This window comes from Taeniopygia guttata, chromosome 17 (genome assembly GCF_048771995.1).
Source record: "Taeniopygia guttata chromosome 17, bTaeGut7.mat, whole genome shotgun sequence".
NCBI lineage: Eukaryota > Metazoa > Chordata > Aves > Passeriformes > Estrildidae > Taeniopygia > Taeniopygia guttata.
The window spans coordinates 10,402,547-10,414,823 of NC_133042.1; the positions used below are offsets into that span (position 1 = coordinate 10,402,547).

A 12,277-nucleotide genomic window follows, 5' to 3' on the forward strand; every position below is an offset into this window, starting at 1 on the left:
CACCCAGCACCGGGATGCCGGCACGGCCTCCTTGGTCCTGAGAGGTCTCCTCTGCAGGGGAGGACGGGAGGAGGCTCCTCCACACTCAGGGCCCCACTCCCAGGTCCCTGGGGCTCACAGCGCCAGTGGTCAGCAGCTCTTCATTTGTCAGAACAGCACTCACAGAAAGCCAGTGCCCCTGGGTCTAGGCAGCCACGCCTTGGCTGTGTTTTTGCCATGTGTACATTCTCTACGTTTGACTGCCATGCTTGGTCCTACCCATGGGCACTGTGCTGGCAGATCTCTGCTTCCGATTTCCCTGTGCAACACAGGAATTGCAGTGCCAAGGCAAGAGGCTGCATGAGAAACCCTTCCATCCTGCCAGAGTGGGGATCTGCTCTCACTGCTGGCCCTGTGCTCTGTCCATCCATCACCACGGTGTCTCCCCACATGTTTGCACAGTGTCCTGCTTTCTGCTTCATCCCACAGTGATGACACAGTGCCTTGAGAAGGGGTGGCTGCCTCAAACCCCACACCAACCCAGCAAAGGCTGTGCCATGGCTCTGCTCTGGCCAAGCAGCTGCTGGTAACCAGGGAGGAGCAGCAGGACCCACAGTCCTGGGTCGGGGAAGGCTTCGTCCTCTCTCTGTATCAGCACAGCCTGACGTGGTGTGGCAGTGAGGCGCCCTGCAGCATTCCCATGCAGAGTGAGGGAAGCAGTGAGCCCCGGGTGCTGAGGGGAGAGGAGTGGGAGTGCGGGCTGCACAGCCCTGCTTGTTTTTTCCTCGCTTTGCAGCTGAAGAGAGGAGAAAAACTAACGAAAACAGAGCTCTGGAAGAAGCGCCAGGCCTGGAGTGGCTTCCGCCCCGATCCCCAGCAATTATCAGCCACATGCCAGATGTTCCGATGCGATGCCAATGTCAGAGAAAATAAATCTGTGTCAGGTTCAAGGTCCCTGCCGGGCCGGCACACAGCGGCTCGCGGCTCAGCGCCGTGCGGGGCGGGACAGAGCTGCGGGCCGGCCGCGGCCGCTTCCTCCTGCCAGGCATTGTTCCCCTGGGAAGCCCCGGCCTCACACCAGCCACTTGCTATTTTTGCAGCAAGGTGCTTTCGGGGGTAAATACGTCCCTGCCGGCCTTGGGCACTTTCCTCTGCGCGGGGCCTGGCCAAGGCTGCGGCCTGGCTCCTGCGGCGGGCGCAGGGCTGCGGTCAGGGCCGCGGTGCTGCAGCCTCAGGGCGCGTTTCTGAGGGTGGGTTTGGGAAGGCCGCGCTGCAGCGGCCGCACAGGCACCAGGTAGAGCCGGCTGCCAGCAGCTGTGGGGTTCCTGGGGACAGCGAGGAGGCACAGACAGGTGACATTGTGGAAGCACAGCACCGAGGAGGGAAGGATGAGGGGGCCCCGGCTGCCAGCAGCACGGCCGTGCTGGGGAGGGGATGTCAGGGCTGGGGACAGGCCCCAAAGCTGCTGCCCTGAGCAGCGCTGTCCTGGCCGGGGGAGCAGGACAGCTCTGTGCCCTCAGTGGGCCCAAACGCTGGCAATGTCACCAAAGCTCCCGCTGTTGGTTTGGAGCCTGCCTGGTCCCATCTCCTTCCCTCACAGCCACGGCGCAGCCGGAGCCTGCGGATCCGCACCACCCGCGGTGGGCTGCAGCGTGCTTTGGCTCCTCGCTGGTGCTTAGCCTTGATGCTCAGCAAAGCATATCTCCTGCTCGGATTTTATCTCCATCCACTCAGCTTATCGGCGCGGGGCAGCCCTCCTGCCTGCGCCACGTTCCCGGAGCGTGCCTGCAGCAGGTGTGGCCGGCGCTACTGTTCGCCAAGCGCCGCTGCCTGCCCGCAGTCCCTGACTCCGGGGCCCGCGCTGATAATGCGCGTGCGGCGAGGACGTTGGCGATAGCGTTCCCCATGACATTACCTTGTCCCCCGCATTCTTCCGATGCCACACACGCCTTCGCTCGGGGCGCGGGCGGCCCGGCCATGGCGGCGGGTGCAGATGCTGTGCAGGCAGCACTGGGAAGTGCTGGTGGTCTCCTCCCGGGGGGACTCATTGACATATCAGTCACATAGTTCTGCATAATTGGGACTTGGATGCAGCCTCTCTTTATGTTTCCTTTTGGAAGTTGCCAACAACATGAAGCACTCCTGGGTCAAAATGACAGCCTTTTGTTTACTATTCCTGCTTATGTGCCTCATTTTCTTCAAGGATAAGAGCTCTTTATAGGAATCTTTATTGTGATGAGGTTAGCAGAGAGAAGGATTTCTCTCCAGCTTTCTCTCTCTCTTTCACAGCTGATTAGCAGGGTCGGCCCATGAAGACAGCGATGTGGAGCACAGACCCAGCATTCGCCTCTGGGTCCCCCCAGACATGAGGCATCTTCTCCAGCACAGTTCCAACCTGCTGGCCCCCCAGCACCCAGCCCGTGGCACTGCTCCCCTCCTACTCATGGCAGCCTGCAGGGAGGGGATCCACCACCCCAATAAAGGTACTGAAAATCCCAATTGACCCCAGAAGCATGGACAGGAGCTTACCTAGAGCACACATCTCCCCTCCATGGTCTTACCAGGCCACCCATGGTGACCTGTCCTTCATCTGACCTCCGCAGTGGTGACCAACCCCATTGGAAGTGTCCACACTTGGCACACTGAGATGTGAGAGACTTGTGATGGACCAGACAATGGAGACCCACCAGTCTGCTGCACTCAGAACTCTGGTTTTCAGGTGTGAACTCCAAATGGACAGTGACTGGGGAAGGGATGAGGAGAGGTGTGGGAGCTGCTGGTGACAGGATGGGGAGAGCTCATGGAATAGACATGGGCAGGGTGGACATCAATGGAGAACTTTCCCCAACTCTGGGAGAGGCCCCACAGGACCATGCCAGCAGATCTGTCACCCACTGCTGGACTGACTGTGCCTCTGCAGGGAGGTGACCCAGCTGACCCCACAGCCCTGTCCCAGCCAGTTCCCATGGGGTGACACACTCCTGGGAACAGCCACTCCTGTCAAGAGGAAAGCAGCTTACCCTTGAAAGTTACTTTGCGAAGGTCAAGAGTGGGACTGTGACAGAGCAGCCTGACAAACACATCTCCCTAAGTCCTTGGGCCCGATAATGTATGTCCCATGCAATGTTGACACTAGTGATCCACCAAAGATCAGGTTAACAAGTTTGACGTTAGTGACAGCGTGATTTGTTCCGCGCTGGCTCTGAATTCATAGAGCCGCTGGCCTTCGGTGATAAACTATTGCGCCGCGCACACGGGGCTGTGGCAGTTGTCACCCGCCGGAGCACCGAGATGAAAAGGAAGCAGAGCTCTAATCAAAATACAGTGGTCAGTAGGGGTTGAGCTGAAAATTAAAAGGTGCTGGTACTTTTCCCACTCCAGCCTGGCTTTCCAGGCAGTGCCTCGTGCCAGCGTGGGGTGAGGGGAGAGGCTGCCTTGTCACCTCTGGTGGCTCCAGATTCCTTTGAAAGGGAGGACAAACCCATCACCTCACGTGCACAGAGCATCCTCTGCCACCTCCCAGGGAGCCCCACCGCTGCTGATCTTCAGGGCCCCCTCACCAGGAATAAATCCCATGTGGCACGATGCCCTTATCCCAGTTCCCAGCCACAGCAGCAGCCCCAAGGCCTTCCCCACACCCACAGCCCATTCCAGGAGTGCAGCAGCAGGCAGGGCAGGGCCACAGCCACCACCCAGGGCAGCGCTGGGCTCCCCCACCCTGAGAGAGCCACCACCAACATGGGAAGGCACAAACAGCCTGGAAACACCAGCAGTGCAGAACATTTCACATTTATTAGTTCATACAGCTAAACACTCACTAAACATGCATTCAACACTTATTGGTCACATTTCCACAGGTAGTCAAGTCCCAGAGCAGAGCAGCAGAGCGGGGCAGGCCGGGAGCCGCCGGCAGAAACATTCATTTGGTCGTAGCGCGGTGAGGGGGCAGCTCCCGGTGCCCGTTCCCCGTGGTGACACGGGGCCGGGCACACCCTCCTGCCCCAGCCCGGCTCCGAGTGTGCCAATGCTCACCGTGTGCCATGCTGCAGCAACATCCTGCTTCCCTGATTTACACAGGGATTGTGGGAAAAATGAACGGGAGAAACCATCACTGGGAATGCCACCAAGAAGGAGCCACCAGCTGGGACTGACCCTCTTGGAAACATCCCTCACAGCAGCAAGGGGCCGACACAAGCAGCAAACCCGACCCGCTGCCTCCCCGGGCTGCCCAGCACGGGCACACGAGGAGCTGCGAGGTCCTGGGAGGTGCCAGGTTACAAAACAGCCTCTGCACCAGGCCTGTGGCTGGATGGGCACCGCCAAAACCCAAACTGCCATGAGCCACACGGTCCCCAGGGAGGGACACCGGGGCACGGGACACACGGCAGTGACAGGAGCCAACCCCAGGAAACACAACTCCAGCAATCACGGCCCCTGTTCCTCGCTGGCAACAGACACTGGCAGTGTTTAGTTTTTCACACAATCCCTTTGAGATGATAAACAGGATGTCACACGAGGTAGTTTAGTTATGGAAATTGAGTCAATAATGTTATCAACTATTACAAGACATTTTATAAATTGAAAGAAAACAATGAATCACAAAAGGCTTTGTTAAGGTTGATCGTCATCTGGTCTCAATTTCTGTTTCTTTTTGCCCTTGGGGGCATTTCTTCCACTGAACCATGTTGCTTCTTTCACAGACTTGTCAGAGGGCAGCTCACAGGAGTTATTTTTAATTTTTTTTTCCAAGGGAAAGTCACTGCCTGGATTGGCTTCCCCAGCTTTTTGCGAGGCTGGTTTAAACTCAGATTTGCAGACTCTAGCTGAGGGTGCTGGGAGGGGGTTTCAGCCCTTAAAACTTTTGCTGACTCTCAGTGCTGGCCCTGTGTACGGCTGGATGGGGCTGTTTGGACTCTCATAGCAGCTGTAACCCAACCAGAGTCACACAGCAGTGTCCTTCTCAAACTGTCTGACTGCTCCTACAACCATAGTGAGAAAGGTGCACTGATGAAAATTAAGAATTCATAAGTAACAGAGTACAGAGCCCTGCAACTGGCTGCCAGGGACACAATAGGAAATTTCTGTTTCCCCTTTCCATGAACAGTCAAACACTTAACAGCAAAGGCAGAGGGATGAGGGAATGCAGAAACAGAGCCCCACAGACAGAGCTGTCCCCAGCTGCTGGGTGGCACAAGGGCACAGCCTGGTACAGCCCCGTGCACCTTCGGGATGCTCTGCCCACAGCACCACGTCTGAACCTTCAGCAGGCAAACTTCCCACAGCCAAACCCTAAGCTTTTGCCCCAAAATCCCCATATGGGGCTTTGGTCAGCTCTCAGTGGGTCCTCCAGACAAGTCGGGAAAGAAGCAACTGTTGCAACATCAAAACCAGGGTTTCTCTGGGTCACATTTTAAATACTTATCCCTGAGCTTCTGTGCATTGAAACAACACACCGTGTACCCAGAGAAACACCACAGCTTGATACTGATAGCTATGCACTCCCCTCCATTTACACATCATCTACAACTTAAAAATTAGTTTCATACTTTAACTAGTTCCCCAAGTTTCCCCCTTTCTCCTGCCTTTCATGTGGCAGGGATGATTGCCGCTTATTATCCTGAGAAATAACAACATTTTCACAGACACTGAGCTTCATAGCTTCAAATCAAAACCAAGAAGGAAGAGAGAATTAATGGGAAATAGCACATTCACAGGAGAATCTTTTTTTTTCTTTTTTTCCTTTTAAAAAATGTAGTAAAGATAAAAGAAATTCAAGTGATTTTTTTTTTTTTTTAAAGTTGGTTTGAAGGACAAGACTTAAACTCCTTTACCTGAAGTGGCTGTGGGTCTGTGCAGAAGCCTGAGGAGCAAGGGCAGATCCTGCTGGCACAGGGGAGGGACAGCAGCAGAGGCACTTGAGCCTTTGCATGGCTGGGGATGAGGCCACCAAGGCACCTGCAGCAAGTGAGAGCAGCCAGAGGGGTCAAGGCTCAGCCCAGCTGGCAGGAGCCTGAGCTGAAGGGGAAGCAAACTCCCTCACTTCCAGAAGGTTTTGTTGAGGCCCCAGGGTCTGGCATTCACCTGGGATGGAGCCCCACGAGCGGGACCCTTCCAGCTGCTCCTCGGCAGCCTCCCCTGAGCACTTCAAATTTATGTCCCACATCTCTGCTCGGATTAAAAGTAACTCTTCGGCTTTCTATCTGCACAGACGCTTTGAAGGAGAAGAGGGGGTCAGCCAGCCAATCTATCTTTCAAATCGGGGATAAAAATTGACTTGTCATGGCAGAAAATTCTACCAAAGACTATTATTGTTGATAGATTTCTCTATGACAGAAGGTCAGATAAGCAAGAGCAGATAGATACCAAAGATAATGAACTTCCCCCTAGTAGCATTAAGCACAAATAAAATATGAGTCCCTGTAAACTGAATGTTACATGAAGAATGGAACGAAAATTCCAACCTTTCCAGGGTGTCCTTCAAACCAAATTCACAAATACATCTACCTAACACCTCTATGTCTCTAGCTACATTCCTACCTTCTCATTATACCTGAGTTTGCAATGCAACACATTCACATTACCCTGTTTAAAAAACACAAGTCGTTAGAGGACTTGGTGCAGAAGATATCAGGAATGACTGTCCAGTGATTCCATCTGGTCTGTTTGCTGCTTCCTTACCTGTCAGTTCAGGAAGGATTTTCTACTCCCTATGGCAAATGTGTATTTGGGAACAGATACTGCTGCCAATCAACCTTCGTAAAATTTGCTTTCTACAACAGAAAGTGGAACATCCATGTCTGTTTGTCATCATAACCGAGTTTAGGTTTTTGGTTGTTGTTGGTACAGCATTAGTTTTGGGAGGCTATTTTGGAAAACCACAGATTACCCAATAGATTTTTGTTGGGTAGCTGGCAACAAGATGACTGTTTTTATGTACACTAATTAGAACACTTATTCATCAACAGATTATAATAATTCAGTAACTGTAGAATAAAATCACTCCTATGCAATTTTAACAATTCCTTGAGTGTATAAAACAGCAAGCCAGAAATAACCCGTAATAAAAAGATCATATCAAGCTATTTGGAAATTAAACTCAAAAGCTGAGAAATACATTCTAACTTACAAACAGATACACTAAAATCTTCCCCTGAACATGTGAGGTATTGGCTGTATGCAGAAGGCTTTCCTGAGAATACACACACGTCTCATTGTACTGTCAGGAAGTAAATGAGATTCATGGAACCACCTTTGGGTGCGAAGCTCCACCGAGCTGAGCCGCTGCCGTGCCCAGCAGCTGTTACCCGTAACATCCTGCTTAAATAATGAAAAATGAACAGCTATGGACTCTTAGAAGAGGGAAACCGTTGAGCTGGGAGATGCCCAAGCGGGATGCCCGCGGTGTGGCCGCGCTGACCGGGCCGTGCCAAACCAGCAGGGCACAGCCCCCTCGGGCTGCGACCAGGGAGCACCCCTGGGCCAGGGGGGAGGGAAGGACGACTTTGGGGAAGGGGAGTTTTCTCCTGCTCACCACCACGTTCATGCACAGCAGCTGCAGCCTGCTGAGCTGTGCTTGCTCTGTACCACGCAGATGCCTCCAGGGAAAGACATGAGGGTAGTGACTGTCCCTCCTACCCTGAAGGAACAAGAGTTGTTTCCACAAGTATTCTTAAACCAGCATTCAAACACTTTCTAAGTGAATGCCAGATTTACATCTAAGTAGGCAGGGAAGGAAATCCAGCCAAGGCTGTTTAGGAGAGTGACAGTCTTTGATATTAATTTCTAATGAAGGAGATGAGATCAAGAGCATCTCATCCAACCTCCCCATCATGAGCAGGAAATCATGAGGTCACTCACGAGAATGCCCAATTTTAGCTAAACATCAGCACCTAGCAATCACTCAATCAGCTAATCAGCTGTCATTAAACCAGTTCTCCCTGGAGTTGTGGAGAGCCTGCGAGATGGAAAATCCAAGCCTTGCAACACCTAGAACACAACAGGTAACCAAGTACAGCAGTAATGTAGTTTTTCCTGGGATTCCACAAGGAACAGGGCAGTCCTGGCAGGATCTAACTATGGAACACCCATTCCCTGAGTCCAGCAGAGAAAGCCATGCCAAAGGACACTGGAGTCCCTCACCCCACTACACAGGCCCCATTCAATGCAGGATACATTAACTGATCCCAAAACAGGGATTGCTGCAATGCAGAAGTCTCAGGTACCATGTTGGTGGCATTAACAGGGGCAATCCTGCCTCTTCTCTAAGTAGGTTTTTCCTGCTTTTGTAAACCTAAAATGGATTTTAAGGAAGTGATGATAAAGTCCTTGCCATCTCTAGCAACAGGAACACCTTTGTGTAATGCCAGGAGCCTGTTATGAACTGCAGGAACACAATTTCAGAGGAATTGGCAGGTGTTGTGGCAATAGTAAGAGGGCAGCTGGCCAGGAGGGGCTGGGGCAGACCCCACCTGCAGCTCCCCATACAGGACAGGGCCAGGGAGACCCTCAGAGCACTGCCATCCCACTGGGAACCTGCATCTGGAAACTGCCAGGGAAAAGAAACCAACTGCCTAGATAGACTTCTCCTTCTCCACTCCTGCCCTTTTAAAATTAAAGAAAAAGCTTGGCACTTCTCTAGCACCCACTTCTCCAAAGTCGTCCCTTTGGGATACTAACAGCTCTGTCAACATCTGCTCTCTATAACAAACACTTTGGATGCAGATCATGGAAAGAGCAGTGCGTGAACAGCATCTTCTCCTTGAGGTAGTCTTAGTCATCTCGGTCCCCAGCCCCAAATACAAAAGAACTAACCCTAACAAACACTGTAACATTAAACATCTTCACATTCTGTAAACTGCTGGAGAATGCATCTGCTGCATTCTTACAGAACCATGTGCATCGTGTTGAAGATCATACATTCAACTCTGTCGTGAAATAAATATATAGGAAAACGAGTAAAAAAACAAAAACAAACAAAAAAGATTCTTGCTACAAGGGCAGGGAGGCCCACGGCCCTGCCTCCTGCCTGGATGGCGCTTGCCCCTCTCCCGGGTGAGCCGGCCCAGGCTCAGCGTAAGGCACGGCCGGGCCAGCTGCGCTCACTCTTTGCTCACGCTCGTCTTGCAGGAATGTAGAACGGCCTTAAACAGGAGAGGCAGCTGCTCCAGAGGGACATTCACCATTTTTCCTGGTAAAAAAGAAACCAGAATCAGCAGCTACAACTGAATCAGATTTCAGAGACACCTAAGCCAGCAGCACTGGAGACAGTTTTACCTTGAACCTTTCACAGAAACAGTTAATCATCCTACAACTACATTAGACACTTGATATGCATTTGGACACAATATTATTCATTTACTGAATAGAAAGCAAAATAAATGGGCAAAGTCAGATCAACATGATTTCTCCACAATGGAGAAGTATTTACAGAAAGTGGGAAAGGCTAAATCCCATCTCACCTCAAACCCCCTTGTTGATCTCCGTGAGTAAATTACGAGAGCTACTCTGAGATTATTATCTAGTTCATTATGACGGAGTAGGATGAAGCATATGGAGCCTTGAGACAGGGAGGCAAGCATTTCCCTTTGCCATAACATTCAGGAGCAGTTTTTGTAACACTAGGCCTTGGAGATGTAACTAGCAACACAACTGCAGCTGAGAATTCACCTGCGGATTTCTGAGGTCCAGGTGAGGAAACCTGGGGGTTACACTGATCCGGCTGAACTCTGCTGATCACTTTCTGCTCAGTTCAGGGATCTCCCTAATTCTGATGAGATAATTACTCAGAGCAGGATTACACCCTTTTGAGACAAAATGCCCCCCAGCTGGGAGTGAAAGAAGAATAAGGGGAGACTGAACCATGTATTTAAAGGGTGTCAGGTTAGAGCAAGGCACCTCTTCCCCAAGTGGGACTAACCCTGTGCCCACCAGCATCACCAGGACACCTTGCCAAGAGCCGCTCAGACTGGATGAGCTCAGGACAACAGGATGGGCTTAAAGATGGGCAGAAGCCCTGAGAAGAAATGGTCCCACACAAACATCCTCAACCAAAGTTCACAAGAATTTGGCTGCAGCAAGTTAATTATCCTTCAGAAGTCAATTTCATCACTTGCTGCCAGCAGGAGAAGTGCTCAGAAGTTACCTGCAATGTAGCGTATCTCTGGCAGACACATCATTAAATCCGGGAAGCGGTTTGGCTGGTGGGGGTATTTGTACTCTGTGAAGTCCTGGCAAACATACCAGTACCGCTTATTCAGCTGCTCCAGCTGGGAGGCGTTGGTCAGACCCCTGATATCTGCAAAGGAACACAATTAGAGCCATGAAAACGTGACAAAAACATCTCAGAAGAGCAGCAGCCTTGCACTTACTGCCACTTCTCCATGACAGACTGATTTCTGTCACTCTGATCTGGGTCCCTGCTTTGGAGACTGGCTTCCAGCACCCAGTTAGATCAATACTAAAATTCCCATCTCCCCTCCTGCTGTGCCTGCATCATGGATGTGTCTTTATATGTGTGTCTGGATCCAGGATTTCCCTCCACAGAAGTCTGGGAAAAGAACAGATAATGTCCTACACAGGTCACCTGCAGCTCAAGGAATGCTCTTGGAGAGAACAGCCCCAGCAACCTGAAATCCCTGCCTGGCACAACACAGCCAGGTGTCAGGCTTTGGTCCTCAGAGCAGATCAGGGAAACACCTCCTCAGACAGGAACACATTGGTTTTAGCTCTATCATCTTGGCTGAGGACAGCACTCAGCTCCATAATTAAAGATATTATCACATTTCTCCCCATCTGCTTAGGAATCATGTCACGGGAGCTTTACAAACCCGTCAAGTCCTTGTTTTTAAATTTAGCTTTGCCAGTGTCAGGCAGCACACAGAAAGGGAAGAGGGACAGGCAGGAAGTCCCACTGGCAGCGTGAGCAGCAGCACTGGTGGGTGCTGGGGAGGACCCAGCCCAGGGAAGCCGTGGGGCAGGCTCGGTGCTGGGAGACCATCTGACGGAAGAGGCATTGATCTACTGCCCGAAAGTTGGCTTTTAAAAATAAGTCTCAGGTATTTCACATAAAAAATTGCAAACTCCAACTAAAAATAAAAGAAGACAGGAAGTTAATGAAAATACATTTTGGAAAACAATGGAGACAGCTCGAGAAGTGCATTATCCAGTGTCAGGAAACTGCCCAGGGAAGCAAACCGGAACCTCAGCCCGGCACAGATTGAAGCGTCAGCATTATCTCCCTCTGGAAATGAGCGGGGGAGGAGGGAGCCCGCAGCACATTTTTACAGACTGCAACTATCTTTCACAGTACAAAAGACTTTGGGGACATTTATTTCCAAAATTACAGCTGAACACTATTCACTGAGCATTTGTCTCTGTGTGGATTTTGAAATGCCCAGGGTCTTGAGGGAGCCTGAACTGCCAGCTCTAATACACTGCTTAATCAACAAGAGGACACAGCCCTTTCCTAGGCTGAATTCATGGCCTGCATGTAAATACTTCATTTGTGATTACCTTTCACTGTGAAGGGATCTGGGTACAGAACCTAAAAAGTAGGAACCCAGCTAAGAAACCTTAAGGATACATCCTGAAGGTAAACATTTTCATGAGTCTGAAAAACGCTAAAAAGAGAAGAACCAGACTTAGAAATTCACCCTTTGAAGCATAAAAATGAACAAGTGGGGCTGGCAGCTCCTCTCTGCCTCACCTTGGTTGAGGAAGTTGATGGCTTTCATGCAGGCGTACTCCTCGTTGCTGACCTTCAGCTGGCTGAACTTGCGAAAGAGGTAGATCAAGCGCTCCATCACCTCCATGCCCTCTTCACTGAACCTGGGGGACAGAGATCAATCAGCACACACAGCACACGGACTGCACAGCGAAGGCATGAAGCTTACTAAAGTAACTTCAGAGATTTTAACACCTTGCAAGAGAATTAAAAACAAAAAGTCATCAAAACTGCCCGAAGTCTGCTGGTGCCAAAAATAAGGAAGAAAATGTCTCAGTTACAAATGCAGAATTATAGAATCATGGAATGATTTGGGTGGAAATTGCCTCAAAGCTTATCCAGTCCCATTCCTCAGCCAAGGGCAGGGACACCTTCCACTAGACCATGTTGGTGGTCAAAGCCCCATCCTGCCTGCCCCAGGGATGGGGAGCTCACAATCTACAGATATTTGCAGGGAAAACCTCTCTTGGTGATTCAGTTCACCACCAGCCTGTTCTGACAGCAGAGAAGGTTTCACAGAGCCAGGAATCTGCAGCAAAGCCAGTGACAGAGATGGGCACCACAGGGCATACTGAT

The 12,277-nt window shown here is 51.1% G+C and overlaps 1 protein-coding gene across 4 annotated transcripts in view; it reads right to left on the minus strand.

The window, feature by feature from the left end:
• Positions 1-3,752: 3,752 nt before the first annotated feature.
• Positions 3,753-12,277, minus strand: part of NR6A1 (nuclear receptor subfamily 6 group A member 1) — a 72,448-nt gene continuing 63,923 nt past the window's right edge. For all 4 annotated transcript variants that reach the window (XM_030286507.4, XM_072936492.1, XM_030286506.4 and 1 more), the window contains 3 exons: positions 11,684-11,805; positions 10,121-10,273; positions 3,753-9,166 (listed from right to left, as the gene is read on the minus strand). In XM_030286507.4, coding sequence (XP_030142367.1) covers positions 9,078-9,166; positions 10,121-10,273; positions 11,684-11,805 — 364 coding nt within the window. In that variant the 3' untranslated portion in view covers positions 3,753-9,077. The remainder of the gene's footprint in view (positions 9,167-10,120; positions 10,274-11,683; positions 11,806-12,277) is intronic.